This window comes from Alnus glutinosa, chromosome 10 (genome assembly GCF_958979055.1).
Source record: "Alnus glutinosa chromosome 10, dhAlnGlut1.1, whole genome shotgun sequence".
In the NCBI taxonomy this organism is placed as follows: Eukaryota; Viridiplantae; Streptophyta; class Magnoliopsida; order Fagales; family Betulaceae; genus Alnus; species Alnus glutinosa.
This window is the reverse complement of record NC_084895.1, coordinates 28,476,722-28,504,599: the sequence shown is the minus strand read 5'-3', so window position 1 is coordinate 28,504,599 and position 27,878 is coordinate 28,476,722. Positions and strand designations below refer to the sequence as shown.

General features: G+C 36.3%; 5 protein-coding genes across 9 annotated transcripts; 2 read left to right on the top strand and 3 right to left on the bottom strand.

Annotated features, from left to right (window-relative positions):
* Positions 1-985: 985 nt before the first annotated feature.
* On the top strand, positions 986-5,391 carry LOC133880037 (oxoglutarate-dependent flavonoid 7-O-demethylase 1-like). 2 transcript variants are annotated; one of them, XM_062318902.1, is made up of 5 exons: positions 986-1,367; positions 1,787-2,034; positions 2,665-2,989; positions 3,485-3,733; positions 5,255-5,391. In XM_062318902.1, the coding sequence occupies exons 1-4, from the start codon at positions 1,119-1,121 to the stop codon at positions 3,722-3,724; spliced, it is 1,062 nt and encodes a 353-aa protein (XP_062174886.1). In that variant the 5' UTR covers positions 986-1,118; the 3' UTR covers positions 3,725-3,733; positions 5,255-5,391. The 2 variants fall into 2 exon arrangements, with proteins under 2 accessions (XP_062174886.1, XP_062174885.1); XM_062318901.1 differs by lacking the exon at positions 5,255-5,391 and having other exon boundaries at positions 3,485-3,840.
* Positions 5,074-8,116, bottom strand: LOC133880036 (protein PHR1-LIKE 1-like). 2 transcript variants are annotated; one of them, XM_062318899.1, is made up of 8 exons: positions 7,917-8,116; positions 7,234-7,737; positions 6,911-7,124; positions 6,761-6,837; positions 6,643-6,679; positions 5,696-5,750; positions 5,496-5,565; positions 5,074-5,414 (listed from the first exon to the last, which is right to left on the bottom strand). In XM_062318899.1, the coding sequence occupies exons 2-8, from the start codon at positions 7,681-7,683 to the stop codon at positions 5,226-5,228; spliced, it is 1,092 nt and encodes a 363-aa protein (XP_062174883.1). In that variant the 5' UTR covers positions 7,684-7,737; positions 7,917-8,116; the 3' UTR covers positions 5,074-5,225. The 2 variants fall into 2 exon arrangements, with proteins under 2 accessions (XP_062174883.1, XP_062174882.1); XM_062318898.1 differs by having other exon boundaries at positions 7,234-8,116.
* Positions 8,117-12,044: 3,928 nt separating this feature from the next.
* LOC133879843 (uncharacterized) lies at positions 12,045-16,927 on the bottom strand. The gene is made up of 8 exons (XM_062318611.1): positions 16,741-16,927; positions 15,293-15,783; positions 14,386-14,551; positions 14,241-14,291; positions 13,965-14,147; positions 13,740-13,830; positions 12,766-13,535; positions 12,045-12,659 (listed from the first exon to the last, which is right to left on the bottom strand). The coding sequence occupies exons 2-8, from the start codon at positions 15,754-15,756 to the stop codon at positions 12,291-12,293; spliced, it is 2,094 nt and encodes a 697-aa protein (XP_062174595.1). The 5' UTR covers positions 15,757-15,783; positions 16,741-16,927; the 3' UTR covers positions 12,045-12,290.
* Positions 16,928-19,770: 2,843 nt separating this feature from the next.
* LOC133879751 (uncharacterized) lies at positions 19,771-24,326 on the top strand. 2 transcript variants are annotated; one of them, XM_062318513.1, is made up of 5 exons: positions 19,771-20,842; positions 21,518-21,719; positions 21,995-22,063; positions 22,234-22,366; positions 22,911-24,326. In XM_062318513.1, exons 1-5 carry the CDS (start codon positions 20,614-20,616, stop codon positions 23,532-23,534), a joined length of 1,257 nt encoding a protein of 418 aa, XP_062174497.1. In that variant the 5' UTR covers positions 19,771-20,613; the 3' UTR covers positions 23,535-24,326. The 2 variants fall into 2 exon arrangements, with proteins under 2 accessions (XP_062174497.1, XP_062174498.1); XM_062318514.1 differs by lacking the exon at positions 19,771-20,842 and adding an exon at positions 20,851-20,989.
* Positions 24,327-24,595: 269 nt separating this feature from the next.
* LOC133880307 (tobamovirus multiplication protein 2A-like) lies at positions 24,596-27,861 on the bottom strand. Of its 2 annotated transcripts, XM_062319248.1 has the most exons (6): positions 27,769-27,861; positions 27,349-27,572; positions 26,287-26,386; positions 26,092-26,172; positions 25,301-25,405; positions 24,596-25,211 (listed from the first exon to the last, which is right to left on the bottom strand). In XM_062319248.1, the coding sequence occupies exons 2-6, from the start codon at positions 27,564-27,566 to the stop codon at positions 25,083-25,085; spliced, it is 633 nt and encodes a 210-aa protein (XP_062175232.1). In that variant the 5' UTR covers positions 27,567-27,572; positions 27,769-27,861; the 3' UTR covers positions 24,596-25,082. The 2 variants fall into 2 exon arrangements, with proteins under 2 accessions (XP_062175232.1, XP_062175233.1); XM_062319249.1 differs by lacking the exon at positions 27,769-27,861 and having other exon boundaries at positions 27,349-27,758.
* Positions 27,862-27,878: the final 17 nt, after the last annotated feature.

The window sequence follows — 27,878 nt, the reverse complement described above, 5'->3', positions numbered from 1 at the left end:
GATCTCATAACATTTTGAAAAGTATTGTAGCTCAACAAATGTATAAATAAACTAATAAAATAAATAAATTTGATTCTTTATTTTCTTTGGAAATAGTAAAAGTTGATATAAAAAATAATAATAATAATATTTGGAGTAATTACATTTTTCCCCCGTCAACTACCAGCCATTATCAACATGCTTCCATGAACTGACACATCGACCAAACGAGAATATCCAACTACCAACTTTACATACTTTGCTCCATTCCGTCAGTTTAATTCGTGAAAAGACTTAAATACCCTAATTCAAATTAAAAAATGACATAAATGCCCTCAACTTTTTTAGACATATTAATTTTTTTTTTTTTATTAATTACTGTTGGAGGGTATTTTAGTCTTTAAACTAAAATTAACGCAAAAAAAAATGGCATATTCCGTCCAAGTTAACGGGATTCCCTAACGGAGGGGGGCAAAGTATGTAAAGTTTGTAATTGGATGCTCTCTTTTGGTCGATGTGTCAATTCATGGGGCATGTTGACAATGACTAGTAGTTGATAAGGGAAAAAGGTAATTACCCCATAATATTTTAAATCAAATAGTAAAAATAAATAAGTTAAATAGAGAGCCGAATATATAGAATTGTTTTAGAAAAGTATGAATGCTCTTATTTTAAGTCTATAACCTAAAAAAACTCCCAACTCTCTCTCTCTCTCTCCATCATTATAAGGATAGGAGGGAGCCGAATATATATAGGAAAATGTTAGATTTACAACACTAATACGACAAGTGCACAACAACTCCTCACATGAGAATGTGCTCCACACACTGGGGCCCACCATCATGTAAAGAGTTGTTGTGCACTTGTTGTAATGGTGTAGTGCAGGAATCAAATCTCATGTGGGTTGCGCCCCTTTGCGCATTTTCAATATATTTTACTTATCAAAAATATATATATATATATATATAATTGTAATTTCCTTATTAGGAAGGTTTAAGTTATTTTGTGTTGGTGGGCCATGCTGACTTCGTTGGAAACTTTCCCACCAGAAGGGCTTTGGGAACGAGGATCAGGATTGGGGTTGGGGTATTTTAGATCCTCTTCTGAGTAATCTTCCGAAACCAAGAGATTTTTGGGAAATGGCTGTGGAACCAGAGAGCCTTGAGTGGTCTCTACCTGTTCCCAGTGTTCAAGAGCTAGCAATCCAAGGGCTACAAACTGTGCCAGCTAGTTACGTAAGAGATGACACGGACATCATCATCACCACTCCCTCCGATCCTTCTCTTCGTATACCCTTGATTGATATGACCAAGCTGGTCAACCCAGACTCCCAACAACAAGAGATTCAAAGGCTTCACTCTGCATGCAAAGAATGGGGTCTGTTTCAGGTAAGAAAACAACATTAATTAGAAATTTAACATTGATTCAGCTCATTCATTTGTTTGAATCTAAACCCATCTGATTACTGAGTTTTAAAAGAACATAGTTTCCCTTGTAAAGGCATCTTCATGTGAACAGCTCTGCACACACATATAATCTAAAAAGTAATCTTTCTTTAGTGCAATTAAGAGGACAAATTACAAATGCAAATTCTTAGTGAGGGCAAGTGTGGAGGCATTCTACTCACATGGGTAATAGTTCAATTTCAGGAAAAATCCCAAAACATCAAATGTTTCTGTACCATATGTGCATTAACAGATCAATCACATGTGATGATCTGTAATTGGCTTAAAAAAACCACATATACTAATCATTGCTACATCAAACATGTCCTTATATATACTTTGTTTATCCCTTAATCTTGCAGATAATAAACCATGGAGTTTCTGATGAATCGCTAAGCAACATGAAAGAACATGTTCGAGGTTTTTTTGACCTTCCTTTGCAAGAGAAGAAACACTGGGCACAAAAACCAGGAAGTCTTGAAGGTTATGGCCAGGCATTTGTAACTTCAGAGGAACAAAAGCTAGAGTGGAATGACATGATCTTCCTCAGAACTCGTCCCCTTCAAAACAGAAATTTGAATTTCTGGCCAGAAAAACCTCAGGGATTCAGGTAAATTCGGATGATATTCGTTTTGGGGCCTAATAGTGGCGTGATTGGAACTTTATATATCTATTGGAAAGCAAATATTTATAATGAATTTGCATGTCATTAGTTATTTTAGTGCTACACATACACAAAATTCACATATAACCGAGCTAAATAGTCATCTGAAAAGTTGCCAATGCGATTCTAGCATAGTGTTTTAAATCACCACTTATTTCAAAAATTTAAGTTTAAGCCATCACGTGTAGGCTTAAACTCCCACTTGATAAGTAAATTCTAACACATGAAATATTTAACTCAAATATGGGTAAATTGGTAGAGTCAAGATTCGAATTCAGAACCTCAACTTTGATACCGTGTTAAATCACCACTTATCCCAAAAGCTTTAGCTAATAGGAAAAGATAAATTAATCATTTAATTAATATTCTAACATAGTATATAAATCAAAGTCATCATGGATGGGGTGGATTATTGGCTTCAATTTATTCTTCTCGTTTTTGTCAAAAAAGTTCATAAATAGAATCATCATTTTAGAATGCTAATATTTTCTCTTTTTTTTTTTTGATTTGGAGAAAGTACTTAGAACAATATTTGTCTTTGCTGTCTGATATTTTCTCAATTTGTGTGTGTATTAGAAAAGCATTGGAGACTTATTCTGAAGATTTGAGTAGGCTTGCGGTTTCTATTATAAGGTTCATAGCAATGGGACTTGGTGTAGAAGCTCAACAGTACTCTGAAACTTACAGAGAAGGATTGTACGATATAAGGATGAATTGCTATCCTCCTTGTCCCGAACCTGAGCGAGTTCTTGGGTTTAATCCACACGCTGACATCTCTGGAATAACTCTCTTACTTGAATGTGGCGACACGGCAGGACTGCAGGTTCTGAAAGATGGGCATTGGGTTGTTGTTGAACCCATCGATGGTGCTTTAGTTGCAAACCTTGGCCATGTCACGCAGGTACTGTATTTACATCTCCATGTTTAAAGAGTAAGAGGATTTAGGGAGGCATTAGAACCTTAGGCTTCATGTACATATGTGCACATGCACATGCACACACATACACACAAGGTGCATGGCCTGAATTTGAAGATTAATAGACTTGTACGTTTGATTAAACATTTTTAAAAGGTGCGGTTTGAAAAAAAGTTGTGATTTCATATCGTAGTTAATGAAAACACGATTTTTAAAAGCCCAATTAAGCATTTTGTAAAATCGTGGTTTAGACATTAAAATCGTATGTTTTTTAAAAAATGTACTCCCTTATTTGCTCCATGAAAACGTAAATTTTTTTGTTTAACCATCATTATCTTCAAAAATATTTTCAAACGGGACACTTTCCGCGGTTTCTTTTTAAAATGCGTGTTTGTCTTTCACTAGAAAAAGCACAAATGCATCAACATATGCAGGGAAATATACGTAGCAAATTTAGATAGTATTTACATGATAATGCAGATAATGAGCAATGGGATTTACAAAGCTCCAGATCACAGAGCAATGGTGAACAAGTCGAAGCAAAGGCTGTCAATAGTTACCTTCTGCTATCCCAACTCGTCCGCCAATATTGGGCCAGCTGAGAAGCTCATCAAGTCAGGAAGCCCACCTCTGTTCACAACCCTTAAATGCGAAGAGTATTTTCACCGCTTTTACAATCGGAAGCTTGAAGTTTCATTCATTGACAGCTTGAAGATCTAGTGTCTGATGGTAGAGGTCCTGTTCTTGTATAATTTGAATTTTATCTCCTTGTTTTTTGAGCATGAAGATGAAATTTTATAGAAACAAAAGAACAAATAAACCTGTTTGGTGCTTAATTGTTTGTAAATTCTGCCTGCAGATGGGTTGGTGCATTGGAAACAAATGCTCCTCCCTCGTTCCACAACACTAGTAATGCTTTTAGCCAACATCACTATTCCAAAAATTGAAAATATTTTTAAGAATAATATGGGGTGGTTTACTCTGATTACCATTGATTTTGTATATGCCTAACTCATCAAAAACTTTTCAACTAAATATGCTGCTTCTAGTCTTCCTACTGTTCAAACTGATTGATCTACTATGCATACTAGTCACTTAGGATCCATCTCCAACCTCTTATTTATTTGAGAAGTCTATCTTTTGAGTATATATGTGTGAGTATAAAAAAAGATCAAGTCCTACATTGAAAAAATGTCACAAGTGTAAGTGCTTAATAAAGCATAATTCAGTTCAAATTTATAGGCCTAAGCTTTTTGAGTTAAGTAGTGTTCCAACATACTATATTAAGGTTTACACAGAGTATCAATCTCTCCAACACTATCTTGTCCCAATCTTTCCTTGAATTTGCTTTCAGTTGGACAGTCAATTGAACTTGGTCATGATAGTTTTTTTTTCTCGCACTGGTTGTTTTGTGCAAGATCCACATACAAGGAAGACTGTTGGGATAAATAGGACACTTGTTTGAGCTCGACTCTGTTCATGATCCTCCCATTTTTGTCAGCTGTCTCCATTAAGCCCAAGACATCTTCATGCTCCTTGAGTCTATTTCACTCATGGCTAGGTTTATTCGGGATAGAACCTTGAAATGAAGAGGAGTTATTTTATGGTCAGGAGTTAATGTTGTTATACCTAAGGTGTAGATGATGTCTCGTAATAAACATGTTAGCACACCATTCAAAAAATTTAAATGACGTGACATCATTTACATCGTTAAATGCAACAACGTTAAATCCTGACCATGAAACGACTTTTTTCCGTTACAAGTGAAATTGAGATGACCATTCATAGTTGTCTAGGCTTCGACATTTAATTTCCAGTGTTCAATTACGATCTGTCAGTTGTGAGCCATTTCAGTACATTTCATGTCAACCTGGGACAATTTCCTCACCAATAAATAGAAATGACCTCTCATGATGTACTTTTGAAAGTCTCTACTCTTTTCTTTTCTTTTCTTTTCTTTTTCACATAATAGAAAACCATGGTAAAAGAAATTTTACATATAAGATCAGAGAAATGAAAGAAATACTGGAATCCTTTGTATGAAAATCTTTAAGATCATATGATCATGGTGATATGAAATTCAAGTTATAGAACTGGATATAAGTCTTGTTACTTTGCAGTTATTGGTCTATATCATCTTTTGTAGCTGTCACTTCGGCATATTGCCATTTTTGTTTCCTATATGCTCTTGGGCATTATGTCCTCACCTCTCATTTACAAATTACTGTGTTTCTTTTCCACTATGAGAAGGATACTGGAAAGTCATTGAAGACATTTGATCCCGGGATGTCAATTCAAAGTCATGGGATTGAAGACATTTGAACATCTCATTCGTTGTTAGCTGCCCGTCTAACATCTTTTTAAGCTGCCTCCCTTGTTCTTCAATCTTCAACTGTATATCTTTTTGAACCTGAATGGAGAAGGATCCAACAATTGCTGAGATATGCAGATTATATCAATGCTTGCATCACATTGAGAAACAGTCCCAAACCTCCAATTGTCGATGCAGGGATCTCTGGACCTCTAGTTGCAGCCTCAATGCTTCTGCTATCTGCGTGCCTCTGTCGGGATCAAGGACCAAGATGATTTTGATTCATTAGTGAAAATTTTCATGCATGTAAACACACACGCTCTCTCCTAATCAATCAAGAATGAGGATTTTTTTTCTTATTGTTTACTTTGATGACTTACGTTTTTGGATCAAACTGTGTCACTGGATTTATGTGGCATCTCTTGTCAGATTTCCCTGCATATGAAACACACTGTGCCTTCTTAGTTAACAAAGAAATATGTCATTTTTGAGCATGAGACAATTATCCGACAAGCAAATAATGAAAGAGGAAACAGTTTGCAAGGTTCAATCTCTTAAAAAATTTCTAAAGAAAACAGTTTTGCATTACACTTCAAGATGTGGTTGTCATTCACCCTAAGATATCTGGCAATTTTAAATTAAAGAAAAAAAAAAAAAAAAAACCCTAAATGCAAAACAATATGGAATTTGTGCAGTAAAATGGCTGAGCTTGTTAATTAGGGATGAGGAAGCTTTTACAATTTTCATCTGTAATGGTGAGAAAATTATGGAATTTGGACATTTCATTGGAAAATGTCAGAAGTACGTTTCCAATTATTAACTGGCTCTGCAACCTATTAGAATCCTAAATGTGTTTTTTTTTTTGGATGAATGAATCTTGTTCAACCGAAGAGAAAGAAATTTCATTGACTAAAACTTCACACCCTAAAACAGCAGCCTAGCTGCATTCATAAAGATTGAAGTTAAATAATAATTAGAAGAAGAAGAAAAAAAAAAGAAAAAGATTACAAGTGCTTATCTGTTATAACTTATGTAGTAGAAAGAAAAACAATTGAATCCATACACATGCTATCATCAAATGGATGTATTCATATAGACATGTGAAAATTGACTCATTCAATATCGATAAAACCTACAAAAGATTAGTTAAGTATTAGAGACATGCCTAGAATTTGATGCTATTTGAATGTGAAGATCAAGGAGTTCCACTCTATGGGAATAGAAGGTTTGGGAGAAGTATATACTCCCCAAAATTAACAATGAGCACAAAAACAAAGTTCAAATGAAATCAATTAATAAACCAAGTAAACGTGTGGAAAGAACTCACCTGTAGATTCTGGAATGTATCTGGCAGTACGATATTTCTGGGAAAAGGAAAAAAAAGTTTTGACTCAAAATGTTGGAAAATGGGAACTAATAATCAATTTAGTTTTTGAACATTAAACCTGCAAGTGACTTTTAACTTGCAAGATGGTTAACCCACTGATTTCCATCAGCTTAAAGATTTCCTTTGGAGTTGCCTCTGCAATCATCGGACAAATAACCTATCAGTCAGCAAACATCTCTTTGCCTTAAACATATGATGTAACACTTACTGTCAGCACCCCCAAGACGATTTACGCATTCAACAAATCGCTTGTGAAGATCTTGTGTCCACCTGATGCGTGTTTTACTTGAGGTTCCTGCCCTCGATAAAACAGAATTATTATGAGTGACAGAGATCCCATGAGGAGAATTAGGAGGTTGCTTCTCTTGGTGAAAGCAGGAGATTGGTTTTGGCAGTTGAGAGCTGTATGGACTAAAGCTAACCTGTTACAATAAGGAAAAAAGTATCTTCAATCAAACTAGTCCCCTACATCAAAGCACACTGCAATTCGTAATGGAGAAGACAGCATAAAAGAAAGATGAATGAACTCACCTCGTTGCGCTGGTTACCCTCAAAACTTACATAGGTTGGCCTCCATTGCATGGTGTTATCTAATTCAGCTGACTTCTGCAGGAGCTCAAAGACGTGACTCCCTGGCAAATCACTATATAAATTCTGAAACAACTTTGCAGAAGATCTGAGATTTTGATTATTTTCGAAGGGAAGTTTCATCAATGGTTCCAAATTATTTCCTGCTTGAAGATCGAGGCTGTTTAGTTGAGAGCATGAAGATAAGCTATGGCCATGACAACCTGCTCGTGGTAAAGACATGCATTGTTCAGTTGTACTAAAAGAGGAAGTTGATCCTACATAGCCAGATGTGATGCTAGTTATACTAGCATTTCCAAGATTCAGCTTTGTTGAGCCTCCCTGAGAATGGAAGTGAAGTCCGATGTCTGAAGGTGGTTGTGGAGAAAACATTTCAGGAAAATCTCTAAGCATGTTGAAACAATCATCACTCAACAACTTATAGTTCTGTTCTTGGACCTTGTTACCCTGCATATTCATTTACAATAAATCAAATTGCACATATCTAATAAACAACCTACAAGAACAAGAAGAGCTGCTTCGGCCACCAGCTTTTGGGTTTGTTGACCTTTTGGGTTGATGATCAGATATGCACTAACTAAACTGTTTTTTTTCATCTAGAATATTAGCAGAGTAACATCACTTACAGAAATGGCAACAAACTACATCCTGAATTCAGTTACTTATAGAAAGGGCATTCCTTCTCTGTTACTAATGTGAAGAGCTTCAATGATAAGTAATGCAAACAAACAACTGCTTGATTTCATGTAGCTTTTCAAACATTCCAAGAAGGAAAGGTACAAATGACCTTTAAGACACCCAAAGCCCCAAACATCTTTTAAAAGGGTCAGTACAAACAGGCAACCTAGTAATGCTCATTCAAGTTTTTGTATCAAAAGTGAAAGTTATGATGATTGGCAAGCCAATAAGTGATCATTATCTTGTCAGTTTTACTTTTTTCGGAAAACTTTTGTCAGTATTTTTATTGGGGAAATTCTTTTTTGTTTGTATAATAGTGTGTCCCTAACATAATTTTAAGATGACTATATAAGCTGCACCTAGTGTTTTTAAATATTGTGTTCCTTGGCTGCCAAAGGAGTCTGACAGTGCAACACAGGAATCTGTACTTGGACTCAATTCTTCCAAAATGCATCCGAATCTTGTTTATTAGGATATTAATCACATATTTACCCTATATAATTAAAATGATTCTTGTATGACAAAGACTATTCTAGGTACCGAGGTAACCATGTTGCTTATGAGGCCTTCTTTTGTTCGATCTATTCAACAGGGCCTTTTTCCTTCCAAGCTGACCTTTAGATATTTGAAGAGACAATGATATAATATTTCCTTCATCATCGCTTTCTGTTGACATGTTCCTATCGAGATTTTTTAATGTCATTGCAACTGTCAATGGTTTTAAAAAGACTATTGAAGGGTCTACAAAAGATTCTAGTATCGGGATTAGATTTGCTCAAAATGAGAAAAATGCGTTTGCAGCTGCACAAAGAGTACAACAAGAAATTTAAACGGCTCCCTTACTGGTTAAACCTTAATCATATTTGTTGAATTTGTGGATGCTGAGTAGAGAGTATACTTTTGAGCACAAAAAAGTAAAAAATATAATGAATCAATGTATCTGAACCCGATATGATACATTTCAGTGCAGATAAACAAATGTATCGGTATAGTATCTTGTCTTCACTAACGACATAAATATCTGCTGTATTGATATCTAGATTTGACGAGGGAGCTTGGGATAACTTAAAAGAAATAGGAATTCAAAGGAATAGGATACAGAATTCATGTAGAACTTACATTTGAAAATCGGCTTGCAATGGGAGGGTGTCTAAGATCGAGGTTACATACACATAGTTAATATTGCACTTAAACCATGTGAGACACTTAGGATTGTAACATACTTCCACGCTTCGCATACGGTGTCTAAGGAAGCCCACTCTATCAACACTCATCTGATAGTATCCTTTTTTCTTTTGGCGGTCCCACTCATCCATCAGTATTCAATACTTAATACTATGTTCATACATAGTACCAAGACATTTTAATCTAACCTTTAGGTCACTCCTTCCGTGACTCGACCACAAAGCTGTAACCCATTCGAATCCATACTCGATGAGCTGCGTCCAATCCTATATTCGACGTGGTGGTTGGATTTGATACAAAATTATATAGACCTCATGTAGAACTCACCATTGAAAATCGGCTTGCAATGGGACACTTACGATCGTAACAGAATATGTTAAGCAAATATCAGCACGCTGTCAATAGATGTATAAAACGTGTCTTGTAACTATCTATGCACAATTAAGAACTATGCATTGGCTCGCCCCCTCCCGATGCGATCTAGTTGGTGCATCAAACTAGAAAGCTTCACGATGAACATCAGATGGCTTGGAAATCAGTCCCTAGGAAGAGACTAGTAAACGAGAAGTGGTCGACTCCTGCATAACAGTTCCTAAAGATCAATTTTGATGTGACAATTCTCAAGATTTTTTCAATGGGAGCTGCTACTTGCCGGGATTCATCAAGAAATCTCCTATTCGCTTGGACAGAAAAGCTCCACCGAAGAGATCAATCTGTGGGAGAGACTTCAATAAAGTTATTTTTTTTAGGGAGATTCGCTTAAGTGGTATCTGTCTTCCTCAATCAATACTATCCTCTTGAGTGATGTCTAGAACCATTTATCTCTGAAGCTTGGCCTTTTCTTAATGGCATCCCAGCTTGGTCTGCCCATAAAGTTCACCACATGCAGTGCAAATTGAACTGTACAAAACCTAGCTAGATGGGCCGCCTCCACTGATATTCATAAAAGCATACTATTTCCTCTCTGCCGCCCGTTGTGGTTGTCCCTATTAGCAATATTAACCCCCCTTAGATGGTTTTGCCCGCCTTCTTTTTGTTTTTGTTGTTGAGTGCACTTAAGAAGTTCCCACGTTACTAAGATGTAAGAAGAGTGAGTGATTTATATAACATTGTTGAACCCAAATCCATAGGCTTAAGCTTTTGAGTTGTGTAGTGTCTCAACAAGCTATTTAATGGTTCATTAAAAAGAGTCATCAATGTGCCTATCTCCAAACATTTGTTATGTTTTTGTGCCTTTCCTTTTCTTTGTTCTGTGTATCTCTTTGCGCCCCCCCACCCCCACCAAAAAAAAAAGAAGAAAAAAAAGGAAGAAAAAAACCAGTGTATACATTCTATGATTCTAAGTAGGTTTGTTTTTCTTTTCAAAAAAAAAGAAAAAAAGTAGGTTTGTTTTTTATTTGTGAAAGGGCATGGACAGGGCCAGCTATCAAAAACTTTATAATACCATTTAGAATTGCACCACCACAACCACTACATGGATGGACAATAACTGTTCTACTTTCTAGGTTTCATTATCAAATTGAATCCATTCCTTTTGATCCCATCATATTCAAAATCTTTTTTCTTTTCAAAACATTTAAACAAGCCAATAATAGATAAATGACTCGTGTATATAGCTCATAGTCTTCAATCTAGCTTTTCATTTTGCATATATAAGTGTGCAACTAACATCATTATATCATGATTAAGTTTATGCTTTAGTTTTCTTTACTCAAAAGACAAATATATTAACAAATAACTCAAAACCCTTCGTAACACACAAAATATTTTTTATAAATCATTATACTTCTCTTGCTATAGGAATATTTTGACAAAATGTGTGCTAAACTTTTGTAGAGATAAGCTAAGTTATTATTTATAAAATTAAAAGGGAAAGTGGAGGAGGAGTGACCTCGTAGGCGCTCTGACTGACCATTTTTTTTTTCTTCTTAATTTTCATTTTTATTTATTTATTTATTATTATTATTATTATTTTTTTTAACAAGTAGAGCTCTGCAGAAAACATTTTCTCAAATGTAAACCCCGCCAAAAAATACTGCTAAAAATTGTTTTTACATTTATGTCAAATTATAACACTTTTTCAAACAAAAAAATAAAAAACACTTCCCAAAACACATCGACAAACATACCCTAAATATCTCCATCCGTATATATTGAGCCTTCAGATTGACAGATTAAAGTCCTGCAAGGTCTTTCCCATATATGTTGATAGGTGATAATTACTAACAAGACGAGTAAAAGGGGTTTAGAACGAATAAGCAACTAAAACAGTTGTAAGAAATAAGCCCATGCATGTACTAACATATATATCAATCTTGATTAATACTACTACTTGAAGACACAAAAAAAATAACACTGTTTTCTATCAACTATAATATAATATCAAAACTATCCGTCTTGTTGTAGAACATATATTTTCACCAATATATCAATTATAACCTTAGAAAGAGTTTTTAGCATTTGAAAAGTGAAAGGAGTGTTTCAAAAGTTTACCGAACGGGCCTTAAGATTCTTCCTTTACCCACCATTTTTATACGAAAAATGAATACCCCATTGGACTCTGCCTCATTTTTACCCGCCGTGAATTATTAATGCAATCACTCTTATTGATCCTACTGGATGTGGGATTTAAGCTTTCACCTTGCAAGACTCAAGATACACCAAAACCACCATTCCTGCAGGGCTGAGACGCCCGAGATATCCCACCTTAGACTCCAGCATATCCAAAAAGTGATTGATTTTTACATAACTACAAACAGTTATCAGCAATATCCAGTCAAACTAAAGAAGTTGTTACACCTGTGCAAATCTAAATCAAGCAAGATCAAGAGAACCCAAGGATCTCCCTAGCCTGCCAAGTGCCAAAATCACCAATACCAAACACAGACTGATTATTTTCTCAACCCAGCAATTGAGACATGCATAAAGTATACAATTGTAAGTGTCCACAATAACATGTGACAATGTTTCACTGCATAGCAAGATCTACAAACACAAGCACTCGACAGCACGAATCAAGCCCAATAAGCCATACATTTCTAAATTTTCTCTATCCTCATTTTTTGGACCAAAGGTGCCAAGAAAGATGCCGGGGTTCTCACAAAATACCTCCATTATAGATTTCCAGATGGCTCAAGTCAAAAACCAGCCCATCCGGCAGGTTGAGAAGCTGGCTTGCTCTCTGTGATCTTTGCCTCACCAATGCGCTGTGAATTATACCCGTCACTGACGGGTCTTGGAATCTGAGGGCTGGTAATGGGGGCAGCAGAAAAACTCTCTGTTCCAAATCCCCAAGTATCAAAACCACTGTTTACTGGAGCAGCCTGCTTGTTCTGGTGACCATTTCTTGTCCTGACAGATTTTGTAGGGTTGTCCTTTGAAAGAGTCTGCTGTGACTTAGGTTCCTCAGCAAATGCATTCCATGGCTTTGGCTCTGGGTTCCCAGTATTCCAGTCAGTTTCTTCTTGCTCTATGTCCCAAACTGTTGCTTCAATTTTCTCCCTATGCTGTGATAAGAACAAATACTTTAAAAAACAGGTATGATGGATGCAAAACCCAGCCAATTCCGAAAGTTATAAGAATAGCAAAAAGACAATTCATAAAATATGATACCAAAGGAGTCGCAACAGGCCGAGTTCCAGGCAAAGTTTGATTTTTCAAAGTATCTTTATTTGGTGATGGAGTTCTAGCAGCAACTGCTTGCTTCAGCTCCTGTATCTCCTGCCTTTGAGATCGACAAATGGCAGACAGCTTTTCAAATTTGGAGGTTATTTCAGCCTTCTCCAAGTTAGCTTGCTTCAGCTGCTCCTTCAGCATCTCCACTTCAGCCTCTAATACTTCATCTTTTCCTGATTTGCTATTACTACCACCAGGACTTAACTTATTGGTATCAAATTCAGCAACAAAAGTGTTAAAAGCCGCATCTTGAAAAGTAGCTGTGCTCTCAGTTTTTGATGGTTTTGGCCTCTCCATGCTGTGGTCTGTATCCTTCTGAGAAAACATTATCTCAAAGTCCTTGGAAGGGCCATCACCAGACTTGTGTGACTTACCATGTGCATTTCTTCGAACAGCATGAGTTTCTATATTTGCCTCATTCGCAGGGCTAGTATTCCTAGGTAAAGGATGGTTCTCCATATGAAATCTGTCGTGTTTTGATGTACTATGGCTAGTTGGTTCTTCATCAAATTTGGGTCTTGTCCTATCCTCAGCAACCACTGAGACCTTGGCATGCTGTGTGGACCAGAAGGCACCAAGCTGCCCGCCACCTACATCTGTCCTGGATGAAGGTTGTGATGTGTTTCTAGTTGGTTCTACAGACGAAGGTGGCGGTGGTGGAGTTCTGCGAGGCACTGGATGTGCCTTATTTGCAGGTTTTGAAACACCTGTTGAATTGCCATAGAATATCAATATCACTTCAACCGGAAGCAATCTCAAACATTTACAACGTTTTCCAATATTAAGCACTTAAAAAAATTGTCTTTCTTAATCTCAGCCCTGTTTAACACTAAGCTAGAAACCAAATTTAATAAATGAAAACAAAGAAGAATAAAGTTGCATGCTAACAGGTACACCTTTGATGTCCTCACCTTCAAGTATGTCAGTCTGCATTTCAGGTGGCCTATCAGGTAAAGACTTCTGTAAGTTAGCAGGTAACTGCTCATTAACACGAAACCACACCTGCAACCATAACAAAATGTCTCAGCATCAGCAAGCAGAATGTTAGTCTATGCACCTAAGATTACCATGGACAAGATGATCTAAAACTAACCTAAATTCATGGAGATGAATGGCCAATCAAGCAAAGCGCTTGCCTGCGTGATGTCTGGTCTGTTATCTGGTGAAGCTTGAAGCATGTCTCTGATCAGGTCCGTAACAGAGGAACTATATTTAGGTAGCTCTGGAATGCGATAGTTTCCATTCAAGATTTGTAGCTTTGATTCTCCATCAAATGCACTTTTGAAGTAGCCTATCCGAAAGAGGAGGCACCCAAGAGCCTGCAAAGTGACACAGAAACATCAGTTCCTAGATGCACATTTAAATCGATTATCTCATTGTTTCTGTGAATCATGAGTTTCGCCTTGACTTACCCATATGTCTACCTTCTCATTTAGAAGGTCTCTCCGGAAGAGATCCCACATCTAAGTCAATAGAAGGAGGAAGACAGAAATCAAATAACTTTATCACCAAAGATCAGAAATTTAACTTATATAAGAGCAAAGTTCTTCATTCAACCTCAGGGGCCCTGTAAGCAGGTGTTGTATGCTTCCTGATATTGTCTTCTTCGATACCCATTTCTTCAGGCTTCTCAAAGCGCTTGTGATTGGTAGAGGTGCTTCCATAATCACACAACTTCCACAATCCATCAGGCCCCAGAAGAACATTCTCAGCTTTCAAGTCTCTGAAAAATAAAATTAAGAAATATAAACCAATCATAAAAATTTCTTGAAAAGCCAAAATACAAAAAACCCAATGAGTCTCTTTTTAACAAATAAAATTAAGGGCACACCTTTCTTTGCGGTTTTCTCACATCCCCTAATGCCTTTTTTCTTACATGGAAGTAAAAGAAACTAGTAGAATTTATAGATAGGTGTTCTCTTTTTCCTTTAAATTAGGGGCTTCTTGTATACGTCCTGTGTACTATGGGTTGCGCCCCTTTTGCGCCTTTTCAATATATTTTACTTATCAAAAAAAAGAAAAGAAACTAGTATGTAGATAAATTGTTGAAGCAAAAAATATCTATGTATGAGTCCATGCTTATGTTACAAATGACGCTACTAAGAAAATAGGTTGGACCACAAACATGTCATACTCATTAGTATATGTAAGGTTTACAGGTCAATGCATCAATTGCCATAATCTAATCAAAATAACTCTAATAAAGAAAGAAAGAAAGAAAGAAAAAATTAAACAGCTAGATTACATCGATACCATCAAGATTGTCCAACAATAAACAACCATTTCTCGACCGTCTTAAAGAGAAATGCATGAACAGTAAACAATATTTATGAGATTGTCAGGTAAGAAGAAGCCAGCTTTCAAAAGAATAACAGAAGAAAAAGAAAAAAGAAACAACCATAGAAGGTGAAGATTCAAACTTGACAAACATTGAACATTAAAGCCACCTAGTTAGTATCCTTACCTATGTGCAATGGGCGGGGATTGACAATGCATTGCAAACACGGCATTACACACATCCCTAAAGATTGAGAGAACCTGTTTCTCATCAAAAAACCCAGCTCCTCTGCTCTCCAGCACATTAACAAGGGACTTCTCACAAAATTCCATCACAAGGAGTGCTTCCTTAGTCCGTCCCATATCCATTACAGTATGCGCATAGAGTGTGACAACATTCGGATGTCCTTTGAGTGATTTCATCACTGAGATCTCTTTCACTACCAGGTCCAGTGATTCCTCATCATTACATATTATGTGCTTTAAAGCATACTGCTTTGACACATTCACAGCATCCCGAGCTAAATAGACGCAAGAGAACCCTCCTTCAGCAATGGCATTTCGGACATGAATTTTAAGATTGCCAACATCGATAGAGCGGCCTTCAAGACCAGTTGGTTCTTTTTGCATAAATGGTTTGAACCTCCACATGATTGAAACAACAACGACAAAAGAGCACTGCATATACAATGCAAGCCATCAAAGACATTACTAACAGCACCGATGATATATGAGATGCAAACAAATTAAGCCACGGTATTACATTTGGGGAGATATAACTCTCATTGCCTGAAAATTTTAACTGAATCGATCATATTTAATGTGTAGATGGAGGCATAGACCAAACCACCTCCAATCACCACTTAATGATTGAATTGAGGCATACGAAACATATGCACAACAAAAGTAACGAAAATTTAAACATTTCAGAACTGAAACAGGCATATAAAGCAATAGATATCTTGCATATTTGAGAATTCAGCCATTGGGACAACACAAACGAGAATTCAGCTACAAAGATGAACTATTTTCAGCAAATTCATTTGGGTCAAGAATTATGTTGATTAATTCAGAGAAAATTCTATCAAACCACCTTAATCATTTCAATTTCGGATCCAACAATGATATCCCCAAGTCCCTAAAGCTCCAATTCTGAATCGAAATGAATGACTATCATTAAACCCATAATTCTTCATCTAACAAATATAGATCCGAACTATGCAATCAACCCTTAGCTACAAAAATTCAAGATCTGGTTAACACTCCAAAAGGCTGACCTTTTCCCACAGACTTCAAAATTTCCAACTTCAATTCCTTCTTTTAATCTAAAAAACAAAACTTGCTAAATCAACCAATAATAAAAACTCAAATCAACGAAATCTTGGGCAAGATACATCAAATAATACGCATCAAACCCCGCACTATCTGAAATCATCGCGCTCAAACAAACTCCAACACAAGCTAATAATCTTCGAGCAAGAATTTCAATAATTACAATAAAATTCTAAGAGCATCCGATTCAATCCAAAACTTCCTAAAAGACTCCATAAATTCTCCCATGATTTCTCGGGACCCAAACAGACGATGAGTGAATCTGTAGCAATGCAGTGAAATGAAAGCTGTAGATGGTCGTACCTGGTGGGATTGGAATTGAGTTAGCGAGAGACAGAGAGGGAGAGAAGCGTGGGATAAGCTGATTCAGGATCGGATTGTACAAGCAATTGAAGCTCTGCAGGTTGAGATCTGAGGGATTACGTGCTGATTCGGGAAGCTAAACTCTCTCAGCCTCTTCTGATTCACACAGAGAATGGTACGTAGTACTTAAGAGGCATAGAGAGGTAAATAGGTGCTTACCGTTAGAAAACATGTTTTCTTTTCCTTTTTTTTCTTTTTCCTTTTTTTTAAAAAAGAAAAAGAAAAAGAAAAAGAAAATACACTTATACATATAACTTACATTTCATTTGCATACTCCAAATTATCATACGTGACAATTAACTTCATCAAAATATTATTTTCTTTCAATAGGGCAAGGAGTTAAGTTGTTTTTGAATTCCAACATGAGGGTGGTCCAAATCGAAAAATTGTTATTGATCTTGAGCTGAATTTTGTGCAAAGTCAAAAATCTTAGGACAGCTCGAATTCTGTTTACCTTTAGGCTGGGCTAAATCTACAACCTTGTGTGGAAGGGCTTTAGGTGATGGAATTTGTGAGCCCCAAGTCCCCAAGTTCGCATCGTTGGGTGAAATCGATGATTTTTGTGTGTTTAGTAAATTTCAGAAGCGCAAATTTACAACAAAGAGGGGTTTTGGGTAGTAAAGTTTGTGAGCTCTAACACCTTTGTGAAACTAACTTGACCAAATCCCGAGCAACCGAAAAATTATGCACATGACTTGCTCATGTGAAGTTTTAATTAAAAATGTCAAAATTACCCAACTAAAGGAAATAATTTTGGAAAAATGGCTGCACTTTTTAGGATTTTGAAGATGATTGAATCACACGGTCTATTTTAGTAGTTTGACTACCTCAAAAATTGATTTTATTTTTTTTTGGGCGATATGGGATGTGTCCATTTTCTAGTTTATGGAAGGAGGGAAACAATTGAGAACATTTCCAATAATATTTAAGAACAATTTTTTTCTTAGAAATTTGTACTAAAAATATTAAAGAAAATTGAAGTTTACTGTGGAAAATAGAAAAGGGTCAGGGAGTAATATGGGAATTGCGCCGTTGATGTTTGTGGGGACAGAAATCTAGCGGCTGAGAATCAGTGAAGTTTCCATTGTGTTGTGTTGCATGGAATGTGGGCCCCGTGCTTTTCGGTGGCGGAAGAAGTAACTAGTAAGTGAACGTGACTTTCCCGCTATTGTGAGAGATGATTTTGCTCTAAACTCGCCAGAGTAGTCCAAGTTGCTACTCGCTCAATCTCAAATCCACGTGTTACATTCCTATTGTTGGATCGGGTAGGTATTATATGATTATAAGGGCCGGGCCGTCCGGCGGCTCTTTGCGGTTTAATTTTCTTTAAATTTTTTGTTTTTAATGTTCTTTTTCTCTTTTTAATTCCCCCCTCCTCTCGCTCTCTCTCTCTCTCTTGATTTATGTTTGTTTGAATTCTCTCAACTTTTGTTTTTTTATTCTTTTTCCAAGCTTTGGAAATCGATCATATTTTGATTTATTGGAAAATTATAAAAAAGTCACAATCAGCTTCATGGGTTTTTATTGTTTTTTAATTAGATTCTTCCAATATTATTTTTTTTCTTCTTCTTTTTATCAATTTAATAACCGATATTATGTGAAACTTTAATTATGCCTCTAAATAAAAAGTTGACACTAGTGTGGCCCAAATGCTCTCTTTGACAAAGGGTGACCAATAATACTCTTAAGATGAGAAATCCCTCACCGCTTGTCAATTTTTAGACTTATTTAAATCATATATAATTTGTCATTGCTAAAACGGTCCCATACCGTTCAAATGTTAAAATTTTCTAATTTAACTTATGTAGCTTTCCACTATATTGTTTGAAATGTTATTTTATATCGAGAATGGTAGGATTTCTCTTTTGTTTGACGTGATTTCTGGCCATACTATTCAAACGGTTACCCTATATCGTAAGAGTTTTATGTACTCTATGTGGCATACGTTCGAACATTTTTAATTTTTTTTTAATTTTTTTTTTCATCGTTAGAACGGTCTTGATTTCACTAAGTTTTTTTTCAAATCCATTTTCCCAATTTTTTAATTTAACTGTTGTCTTTTATTTACTTCTTAAACTTTTGTTAAGAAGGGTTTTTTTTTTTTGTTAATCCTAATTTAGAATGGGATATGATATAGTCATTGTATTTTTATTTATTTCTTAAACTTTTGGTAAGACTTCTATATCGCTGGATTGATATAATAATATCTATCAACTCTTAGAATTTTTTATTTTATTTTTATTTTTTTAAATAAAGGCTAATCCAAAAGCTGATAGACACTGCCACATTAGTCCAGTGGTACGAAGGTGGAATGAAAAATGAGTATGTATCATTACTCATTAAACTAACAAGTATCGTTTTAGAGCAATGCTATTCTTTACACCCATTTATCATATTAACTGATGTGACATGTTTTAATAAAGTTACTTGTTAATAGATTAATATTACTCATATTTTAATAAATTAAATTAGAAGAATTTTCTTCCACCCAAGTTAAAAAAAGAAAAAAGAAAAAAAACTAATCAGAAATTGACCATCAAACCATACCAATTGGAATTGGTGGTTGAAAACTAAGCTGCACCTATTGTCACTGCAGTTTAGTTCAACTGGTGGGTTCAGGTTTGGGTCGAGGTTTTGGTCTCTAAAGTAGACATTCACAGAACCGCTGCTTACATCCACGGTTCACCGAACACGCTGATAGATAAAGCGCATCTTTACGAAAGCTTTGTACTTTTGGTTTCTTCACTGTACAATGACCAACTATACAGCTCTCTCTCTCTCTCAATCATAAAGTATAAACCCTAGTCCCTCACAAAAATACAAAATTTGTGTTTTAATTAATGGATTTGGAATGACCCGATCATTATCCGATTAAAATTGTATTTGGCGGGTCAATTCACGTGTTCATCCGCTAACACGATTATAATCTGTTTATTAAAAAAAAAAAAAAAAAAAAGAAAATGAAAAAAAAAACCTGAAAAATTCGTAAGAAAGGTTAGAAAACGGAAAACCTAGCCGAGCGTCCTTACTCCTTAGTCCTAGCCGCACGCAGTACGCACTGGCAGTACAAGCTGGCCAAGAAGAAGGCGCCGGAGCCAAGCAGTGCCGCACTACGAATCCTTGCTATCGGTCTCGGAAATCGGCCGCTTTGTCGCATATCGGAAATCGGAAATCGCGAATCAGTCGTTCACCCGCCGTTCACACAGCCACGCCCACGAGCCCACGACGGCGACGACGCCTCACAGAGTCACAAACGGCCACGACGCCTCACAGTCACGGGACTCTCACCTAGCTTCAGCCTTCAGCGGTTCAGCCGGTCAGCCCTTCACAGTTCGGTGACTTCGGTTCACAGCTTGTTGATTTTGGGTTCAAATTGTTGTGGGTTGTTCTTTGCGATTTTCGGTTGTTAGTTCTTTGTTAGTTCAATCTGATTCATCCCCATTGTTTATTTGAAGTTGTTGATTTTGGGTTCAAATTGTTGTGATTTGTAACTGTGATTTAAGGTGGTTGGTCATTTGTTGTGGGTTGAGAATGGGCGGAGAAATTTTTTGGGATTTTTCTTCTTGTTTTCAGTTGGGGAACCGAATGGGCTGAAGCCTGAAGGGATTTTTGTTGTCGAGTCGTGAATAATCGGGTTTATCGTGTCGTGTTCGGGTCATAGTTTTTCAAACCGATTAATAATCGGGCCGGATTTATGTTGAACCCGTTTGCATAATTGGGTCAATCGGGTGGACACGAACCCGATCCGTAAACCAGAATTGCCAAGTTACCCTAAAACCCCACCCTCCTCTTTCTCTTTGCGTTTGTATTGAAATGGAGCGCCAAGAAGATCCAGCTCCAACGAACTCGAGCGCAAAAGACCCACCTTTGTGCGAGGAGTGCAAAGCCAACCCATCAAAGTACAAGTGCCCAGGTTGTTCCGTGCGCTCTTGTAGCCTTACTTGCGTCAAAGCTCACAAACAACGCGCTGGGTGTACGGGAAAGAGGAACCAGACCCAGTTCGTCCCGCTCTCTCAGTTCGACGATAATCTGCTCGTCTCTGGTACTTTTCTCTGTCAAATTCTCTGCTTTTTCTTTGAATTCAGAGACCCTTTTGTTTGCTGGGTTGGAAGTTCTCTAGTTCCCCGTGGTAGCTTGCTATTTTGGCTTCGAATATCAATACCCTTTTCACGGTGTTCTATGCGAATAGGTGTGCTTTCCTCTTTCAAATTCTGTATTTTCTTTGAACTCAGACACCCTTTTGTTTGCTGGTTCGGAATTTCTCTAATTATCTATTATATTTTGCTAATTTGGCATCGAATATCAATACCCCATTCACGGTTTAATAGGGTTCTATACGAGTAGGCCACCATTAGCTTGTGAGAATTTGGTATTTTCTCTTGAAATTTTGGTAACTATGTTGCAATTATGGATTATAATTTCCTTGAGGAAGTTTTCTACATGGTGTTTTTTAATCAAATTGTGATGCTCTTTTTGTGACTTCGAAATTTTAGTATCTGTGGTTTTTTAAATCAAATTCCCTAGACCCTACTATTGCTCCTCCAGTGTCAGATTCAATACCCTTTTCATAGTCTTGTAGAAATTTTCAAGGGTTGCTTATAATTTGCTTGGAGAAGCTCATTATTTTGTCTTTAAACGGGTTGAGATAATTCTTTGTTATTTGCTTAAACTCTTAATGAGTATGTTATAACTTGCTGTTTTGAAATATTTTGTGTAGATTATAATTTACTTGAGGAAGTGAAGAGGGTTGCAGAATCTGCTCAGAGAGTGAGAACTAAATTGTGTGGGTATGCTCATTTTAGGTTACCGTTTCACCTTAAAAGTCTTCGGAGTGCTGCCGGAAGTCGGAGGACAAAACTACTATTGCTCCCTAATGGAATGTCAAAAAGAGAGAAAAACCGAACTCGATACGACCAAAGGTTAAGATTAGTAATTTTGGAGCTCTTTATGGTGGATTTATTGGATGATGAATTATAGTTAGATGAAAATTTTGGTTGTGTTCTGAAATTTTGGTAGGTTTCCATGTAGTATCTTATTGCTCAGTTATGCAATGTCTAATTGACTTATAGGCATGTTTGTGATTATGCTTTTGTATTTTTTGCATATTGATACAGGAGATGAATTGAGATTCTAGTATTGTGCTGGTTGGTGTTTTCTGATTAGATTGTAAAATTCCTATTATTGATAATTTCAGGAAGAAATCTATCTCGTGGACCATTGAGTGGCGGTTTCACTCAACAGATGTTGTTTTACATGATCATGGGTGAGCTGTCTTGTGTACTCTTATGCTGAGGAGAACTATTCTTTCTTAGTATTTCTTACTTCTTACAGAAACCTGTTGACATATAAAAAAAAAAAAAAAAAAGGAAAAAAAAAAAAAAATGATGCGTGAGTCAATTGGTTGGAGAACTGATACATTTAATGTTGTTTCAGAGTGAATGAAAATATGAACCTCAACCCCATTATTGAGAATCATCTAAAACCTGGGCCATGGAATCATCAGCTAAGGCAATTCTGTGAGGAACAGCTTGATTGTCTCAAGTTTTTCATCCGTAAATATCCGAAGGTTTTTCTCTTTCTCTTTATTGGTGGTGTTGTTGAATACTTTACCATGGACATCTAAATAGCAATTTTCAACCCTGAAAACAGTTTGCCAGTATAGTACCAGTTCAAAATGTCACTTTTACATGTCAAGTTTAAAACATCTTTGGCGTCTTTTGTATTTTTGGATAACTGCTTATGTTTTTCTTTTGTCAATTAGTTATAGTGATTTCTTTCCATTTGGTCTAAAGACTGTTGGCATGTCATGCATACATAGAGATGATGAATCACCCACAGGTTCAAACCTCCAGAATTTGTTCAAAGTATACATCAGACCATAACCAATTTTTTTTTTTTTGAATAAGTAATCAATAATTACGTATTACAGCGGAAGTGATACCAATGCCTAACAGACACAGATCAAGCTAGAATAACAGACAATTGTTTTTTTATTTTGATAGATATGGGGGAGGATATGCCATTTGGTCTAAAGAATGTTGGCATATCATACATAATTAGTCTTCCAAATATTTGTTATCTGTGTGAACTGATGTTTTTGAGTTTTGCAGGGTCCCAGGTCACCTTTCCGTGAGTTGGACGTAAAGGCCCCAATAAAGCAACAATTAGCCAATATAGTGATATTGGAGTATCCTGTAATATATGTATTTCTCCCATCACACAGCTTTGATTTTGAAGTCGTTAAAGATGCCAATCCAGTTACTCATAAACCAGAGCTTAAAGATTCCGTAAGCAATCCAAGCCCACAAGGTGTTCCCTTCAAGGAGGAGGAAATAGAAGATGATGAGAATTCTTCAGATCCTCATGTTTGTGATCTCATGAAGCATTTGAGTTCAAGTCCAGTGCATCAATTCGCCCATTGGAACAGGAGGTCTGAGAAAGCGACAAATAACTCATCAGAAAGGCCTTTGTTGGCAAGAGTGGCAACAGGCAACAGTTCACATTCCAGCTCCCAGACCAATGAACCAGGAGTTTCTGAAATGATGGAGTTTGATTTTGATCAGGGCTTAATAGATGCATACTCAGATCTCATGGCAAAAAGTAATCCTGATGATTTCCTTGATTTGGAAGGGGAGTTTGTCGAGGAAGTGGATGTAGAAGAAAGAATAGGTCTCTCAGGTGTCCGTGGAGTTTTCTCAGCAGAGGAATTAGAGGAAGGAGAGATTCTTGAATAATTGATAGTTATAGCATTTCTAAAGGAACAACTAAAAGATGGGGATCGAGTCTAAAAGGGCCATCTGCCAAGAGTTGTGCTAATGATTATGATTTTAGTTTGTGCTTTGGCATTGAGCTTTGGTTGCTCTAAGTATGCCATGAGATGATGTTATATTTTTTCTGAGCACGATTGAGTAGGAAGAACATGCTTTCATTCATATCAAGTGTAAGGAGGCTTCTCAATCGTGGATAGCATCTCCATCACCTCTTGTAATGATAATGGTGCTTTTTGGTTGAGGCTACAATCTTTGGTTTTCCAATTTCCCAATCTTTTTGTCGTTTCAAGTGGGGTTTTGCTCACAAGCTACACAGGACAGAAGCACTAGATCGAGTACAGCTCCTTAACATCATTAGTTTTGAATAGCCTGTCTTCTTGATTGGAGTCTGATTCCTTCTTTGCTGGTGAAAATGAGTAAGAATGTAGTTGTTGTAGGGTTTGCATGATTTTCTCGATATTATTATTATTATTATTTTGTTCAGGTATTCTTCTTGTATACTCTTTTATTTGGGTGCGCCCTCTCGCTTTTAAAGGTTACTCATGAAAAAAAAAAGTTGTAGGGTTTGATTAATTGGTTCTTTTAAATGTTTCAGAGTGTCAAACTTTATTCTTCTGGCATCTTGGGGTTGCTTGTATTTAATTTCTTATGTCCTTGGTGAATTATCTACATCTAACATTTTCCTGTTTGCGAAGCTACGGTACTCTATTGTAAATCAGATGCTAGTTTTTCTTTAATATTCTGATTCCATGATCATCTTTTCTTCTTCTTCTACTTCATTCTAATGTTCTTTCCTTCCTTTCTTTTTTTATTATTTTTTTATTATTATTCCTTTTGGTGTGAAGAGGAGCGGGTGTGGCTCGTCAAAATCTCAACCTTTCTTATTGTTAAATCGCCATTTATCTCAAAAATATAAGTTGGTAAGAAATGATAAATTTAATTATTAGTTAATATTCTAACACGTACTATGTATAGAAACCACCCTGGCTCAGATTCAAGATCTCAGGAGTTTAAGAGCAGTAGCATGAGGATCAAGGGATCAACATCTTCGCTCCACATTAATTTTACAATATTGTAGACATATATATATATATATATATATATTTTTGGATGAATTAAAACTTTATAAACCAACCAAAACAATATACAACCCTCCAGTGAAAACTGGAACACTTCCAACAAGGATACTCAAGAACTGCTACGAACAACAGTAGAACTTAAACTAACTACACTATTCTCTGCAGCATACAACTACTGCAATATAGTAACAATACACTCCAACACTGATACAACTACAACTGCATCAAATACAGCAGTAGCGAACAGACGCAAACTTAGCAAAGCTACAACGAAGGGTGTAAATTCCACCTATAAACAAGAGCTAAAGTGTTTTGACAAATTCTTAAACTTCCCTTTAGCCAACATCCTTGATCGAGCCTCCCACATAATATTTGCCGCGACAAGTAAACTAATAATCTGTTCTTTGCCACTAGTTGAGGGTGTGCTGCTGGCTTAGTTACTCTTCCTCGCAACAAATGCTCGTAATTTACGAGAATAATCAATGCTCTCATCGTCATTGCTGACATGTTTGGCTCGGGTGATCACATACCGTAGATACAAAGCTAGCAGTAGAGCAATAACCTGAGAGATTTCAACATAACTAGAAAAATTTGAGAATTGGAGAATTTTCTTTCTTTTTAGTTTTTTATTTTATTTTATTATATATTTACCTGTAAAATAACAACCACAAGAGCAATCCATCTCATGATTGTCCAGTTCTTGTTCAAAAAGTAGTAGACGGAGTGAAAATTTCCACTTCTATCTGCAGGCATATCCTGCAGGAGTTTCTGAAATTCTTTAGCCTTTGCTATGGGATAGGAAAACTACACAACAGGCACTTGCCAGTTAGAAGCATGATGTACAAATGAAAGCAATCCACAAGATTGAATGCATTCTCGTCTCTTATGGATATGATTTCTTTTTCCTAAGATTGACTAATATTATACATTGCAAACCCGAATTAATTTTGTCCAATTCCTTTTTTCTCATTGAGTAATACTAATTTTTACACTCATTTATTATATTGATTGTGAGTTTTAGTTTGCTAAAACGGGTTGGGCATACATCTTAAAATGATAGTCTCAAATGCTAGGTCTTCCCCGGGAGCATTTTTGAAAGTTTAAGTGGTTAAAAGTCGCAAGTGTCTAACATCCCATCTAAAAAGATGGAAAAAAATTTAAAGTGTGGCTAACTGTCACAGTTTGGTAGTTTAGGGGAGTTTGAATGTCACATTTTGAACTCTAAAAGGTCAAAATATAGTGTCAAAATATAGTTTTGCAATGCTAAAGTCAAGCTTCTTCAGTGAAAAGGAAAACTGGTTCAGAATTGCATGTTTATGTAAAACTTATGTAACCAGACTTGTCATTCAATCCGGAAGAAAAAGATAAACTAGTGACCAATGTTCTTAGTTAAAAAAAAAAAACACAGGGAGAGCCAAAAAGCAGTGCAAAATCATCATCACCTCGTTCCAGTTGTGATCAAAGATCATGAAAGCTGCAACTCCTAATTCTGCAAGGACAAGTCCCACCAAGAATACAGAGTACTAATAGTTGTTAAGGATTTAGTCTCTTCATTAACGCAGAATGAAGTATGCAAAGAAGATATGAACAAACAAAGAAGGAAAAGAATTCAAAGCTGAAGTAACTTGAGAGGATACAGATATTAAACAACAAGGACTCCTTGATGCAGTTCCTACATATCCAAAACAGGAAATGATGAAGAGGACTGCACCAATTGTGATTAGAATGTATATAAACCTGCAAAATTTGCATTGTGAGTAGTAGTGAGTACTATAACTTCTTTCTCCCAAAAAAACAAAACAGGAAAAGAGCACATGATAACGTACAGTATGATGCACATGAATACATCCATCAAGGGTTGTCTTTCTAGAGACAAAATGTTTAGATATATATTTGTCTATACATAATATACATACATATATACATGCATTTATGTGTATATGCATATTACCCACAAAATTGAAGGATTATATTTTGCTCACAAATTGTACTTTTAAGTCCCACTTATGATGGAGTGCTGTGGCTAACTAGAATATATGATGTTAGTCACTCAATTTATTTGGACAGTGTGGAATCATTTTCTAAATCAAGCTGCTTTCTGTATATGAAATGGGACCAAATGGTGATTGCTACTGATGTCAACAAGCTAGGAGAGATATGAATCATATTATTAACACTTCACTGGAGATAATATGATTTGGAGGACCCAAAACGGACTGAGAGAGGTTTGAAGTCCAGAGATGAATGGAATTGAGATAAGTATGAAGTTGCAGATTCACATTCCTCCATTTTTCTTTCCGTTTCTGTCATTGAGTGTCGGAAATTGTTAAATCACTACTTATTTTAAAAGCTTAAGTTGATGAGAAATGGTGATTGTAGCTCAAACTCTCCCTTACAACTAAGGTCCAACACATGAAATATTTAACCAAAATAGAGGTGAACTGTGGGATTAGGATTTGAACTCATCACCCCCATTGTAGTGCCATGCATGTTAAATCACTAATCTCAAAAGCTCATTTATTCTAGTATTATGTTAAGTCGCCAAACTTTCAAAATAAATGATGATTTAACAGAAACCACAAAAACTAAAGATGTAAACAGATTCATTAACTAATAAATACAATTAAAACCATCGAAAAGGAAAAATACAACAGTTGGAATACAATGAAAAGCTATATATCGTAACTTAATCCACTTACCAAGCTGTAGGAAGCCTATCAGACAGCAGTTCCGATGTTGATAGCAATAGTCGATGGGGCACCACATACTTTGTTTCGTCAGCATCATGAGAATGCATTGAAGTATGTTTCCACCTGATCAAACAATATAGCCCATAAAACAGTACACCAAGGCCACAGAGGGAGAAGATGAAGTTGATAAGCTGTAGAAAGAACTCCACAAATGGTCTCTTGGCCATTAATTCCTGAGAAGATAAAGCAAATCGACTCGATCAAAACCTAGGCCAGAATTTTCATCTTCTAGGATGTCGTGCGTGTGTGTGAGAGAGACAAAGAGACAGAAGGGGAGCTAGCTCTTCATGGTGATCAGCTTAAGAGAAGTAATCAATGTTGTTTGAGAATTGTAAACATTCTTAATTAATTAGCATGCAACTTACGTACAGTGGTACAAGGTATATATGAACAACTAAAGCTCCCTCCCTTATGGTTGTATTACACACTTCTCTCATTTACTTGTTTATATGTGTCTTTGAGCTCTTTCCAATATGTAA

Bases quoted from the DNA above. Each gene is read 5' to 3' on its own strand.
- LOC133879843 (XM_062318611.1), bottom strand. From the start codon at position 15,756: ATGTGGAGGTTCAAACCATTTATGCAAAAAGAACCAACTGGTCTTGAA. The intron at 14,148-14,240 runs GTAAGTCAAGGC...GTCACTTTGCAG, and splicing joins ATGAGAAGGTAGACATATGG to GCTCTTGGGTGCCTCCTCTT. The intron at 13,831-13,964 runs GCAAGCGCTTTG...TTATGGTTGCAG, and splicing joins ACAGACCAGACATCACGCAG to GTGTGGTTTCGTGTTAATGA.
- LOC133879751 (XM_062318513.1), top strand. From the start codon at position 20,614: ATGGAGCGCCAAGAAGATCCAGCTCCAACGAACTCGAGCGCAAAAGAC. The intron at 20,843-21,517 runs GTACTTTTCTCT...TATTTTGTGTAG, and splicing joins CGATAATCTGCTCGTCTCTG to ATTATAATTTACTTGAGGAA. The intron at 22,367-22,910 runs GTTTTTCTCTTT...TGAGTTTTGCAG, and splicing joins TCATCCGTAAATATCCGAAG to GGTCCCAGGTCACCTTTCCG.
- LOC133880037 (XM_062318902.1), top strand. From the start codon at position 1,119: ATGGCTGTGGAACCAGAGAGCCTTGAGTGGTCTCTACCTGTTCCCAGT. The intron at 2,035-2,664 runs GTAAATTCGGAT...TGTGTGTATTAG, and splicing joins GAAAAACCTCAGGGATTCAG to AAAAGCATTGGAGACTTATT. The intron at 2,990-3,484 runs GTACTGTATTTA...ATGATAATGCAG, and splicing joins ACCTTGGCCATGTCACGCAG to ATAATGAGCAATGGGATTTA.
- LOC133880036 (XM_062318898.1), bottom strand. From the start codon at position 7,749: ATGAATATGCAGGGTAACAAGGTCCAAGAACAGAACTATAAGTTGTTG. The intron at 7,125-7,233 runs GTGAGTTCATTC...TTATTGTAACAG, and splicing joins AGGGTAACCAGCGCAACGAG to GTTAGCTTTAGTCCATACAG. The intron at 5,751-6,642 runs GTGAGTTCTTTC...TTTCATATGCAG, and splicing joins ATACATTCCAGAATCTACAG to GGAAATCTGACAAGAGATGC.
- LOC133880307 (XM_062319248.1), bottom strand. From the start codon at position 27,566: ATGGCCAAGAGACCATTTGTGGAGTTCTTTCTACAGCTTATCAACTTC. The intron at 26,173-26,286 runs GTATCCTCTCAA...AACAACTATTAG, and splicing joins GTCCTTGTTGTTTAATATCT to TACTCTGTATTCTTGGTGGG. The intron at 25,212-25,300 runs GTAAATATATAA...GAAATCTCTCAG, and splicing joins TTGTGGTTGTTATTTTACAG to GTTATTGCTCTACTGCTAGC.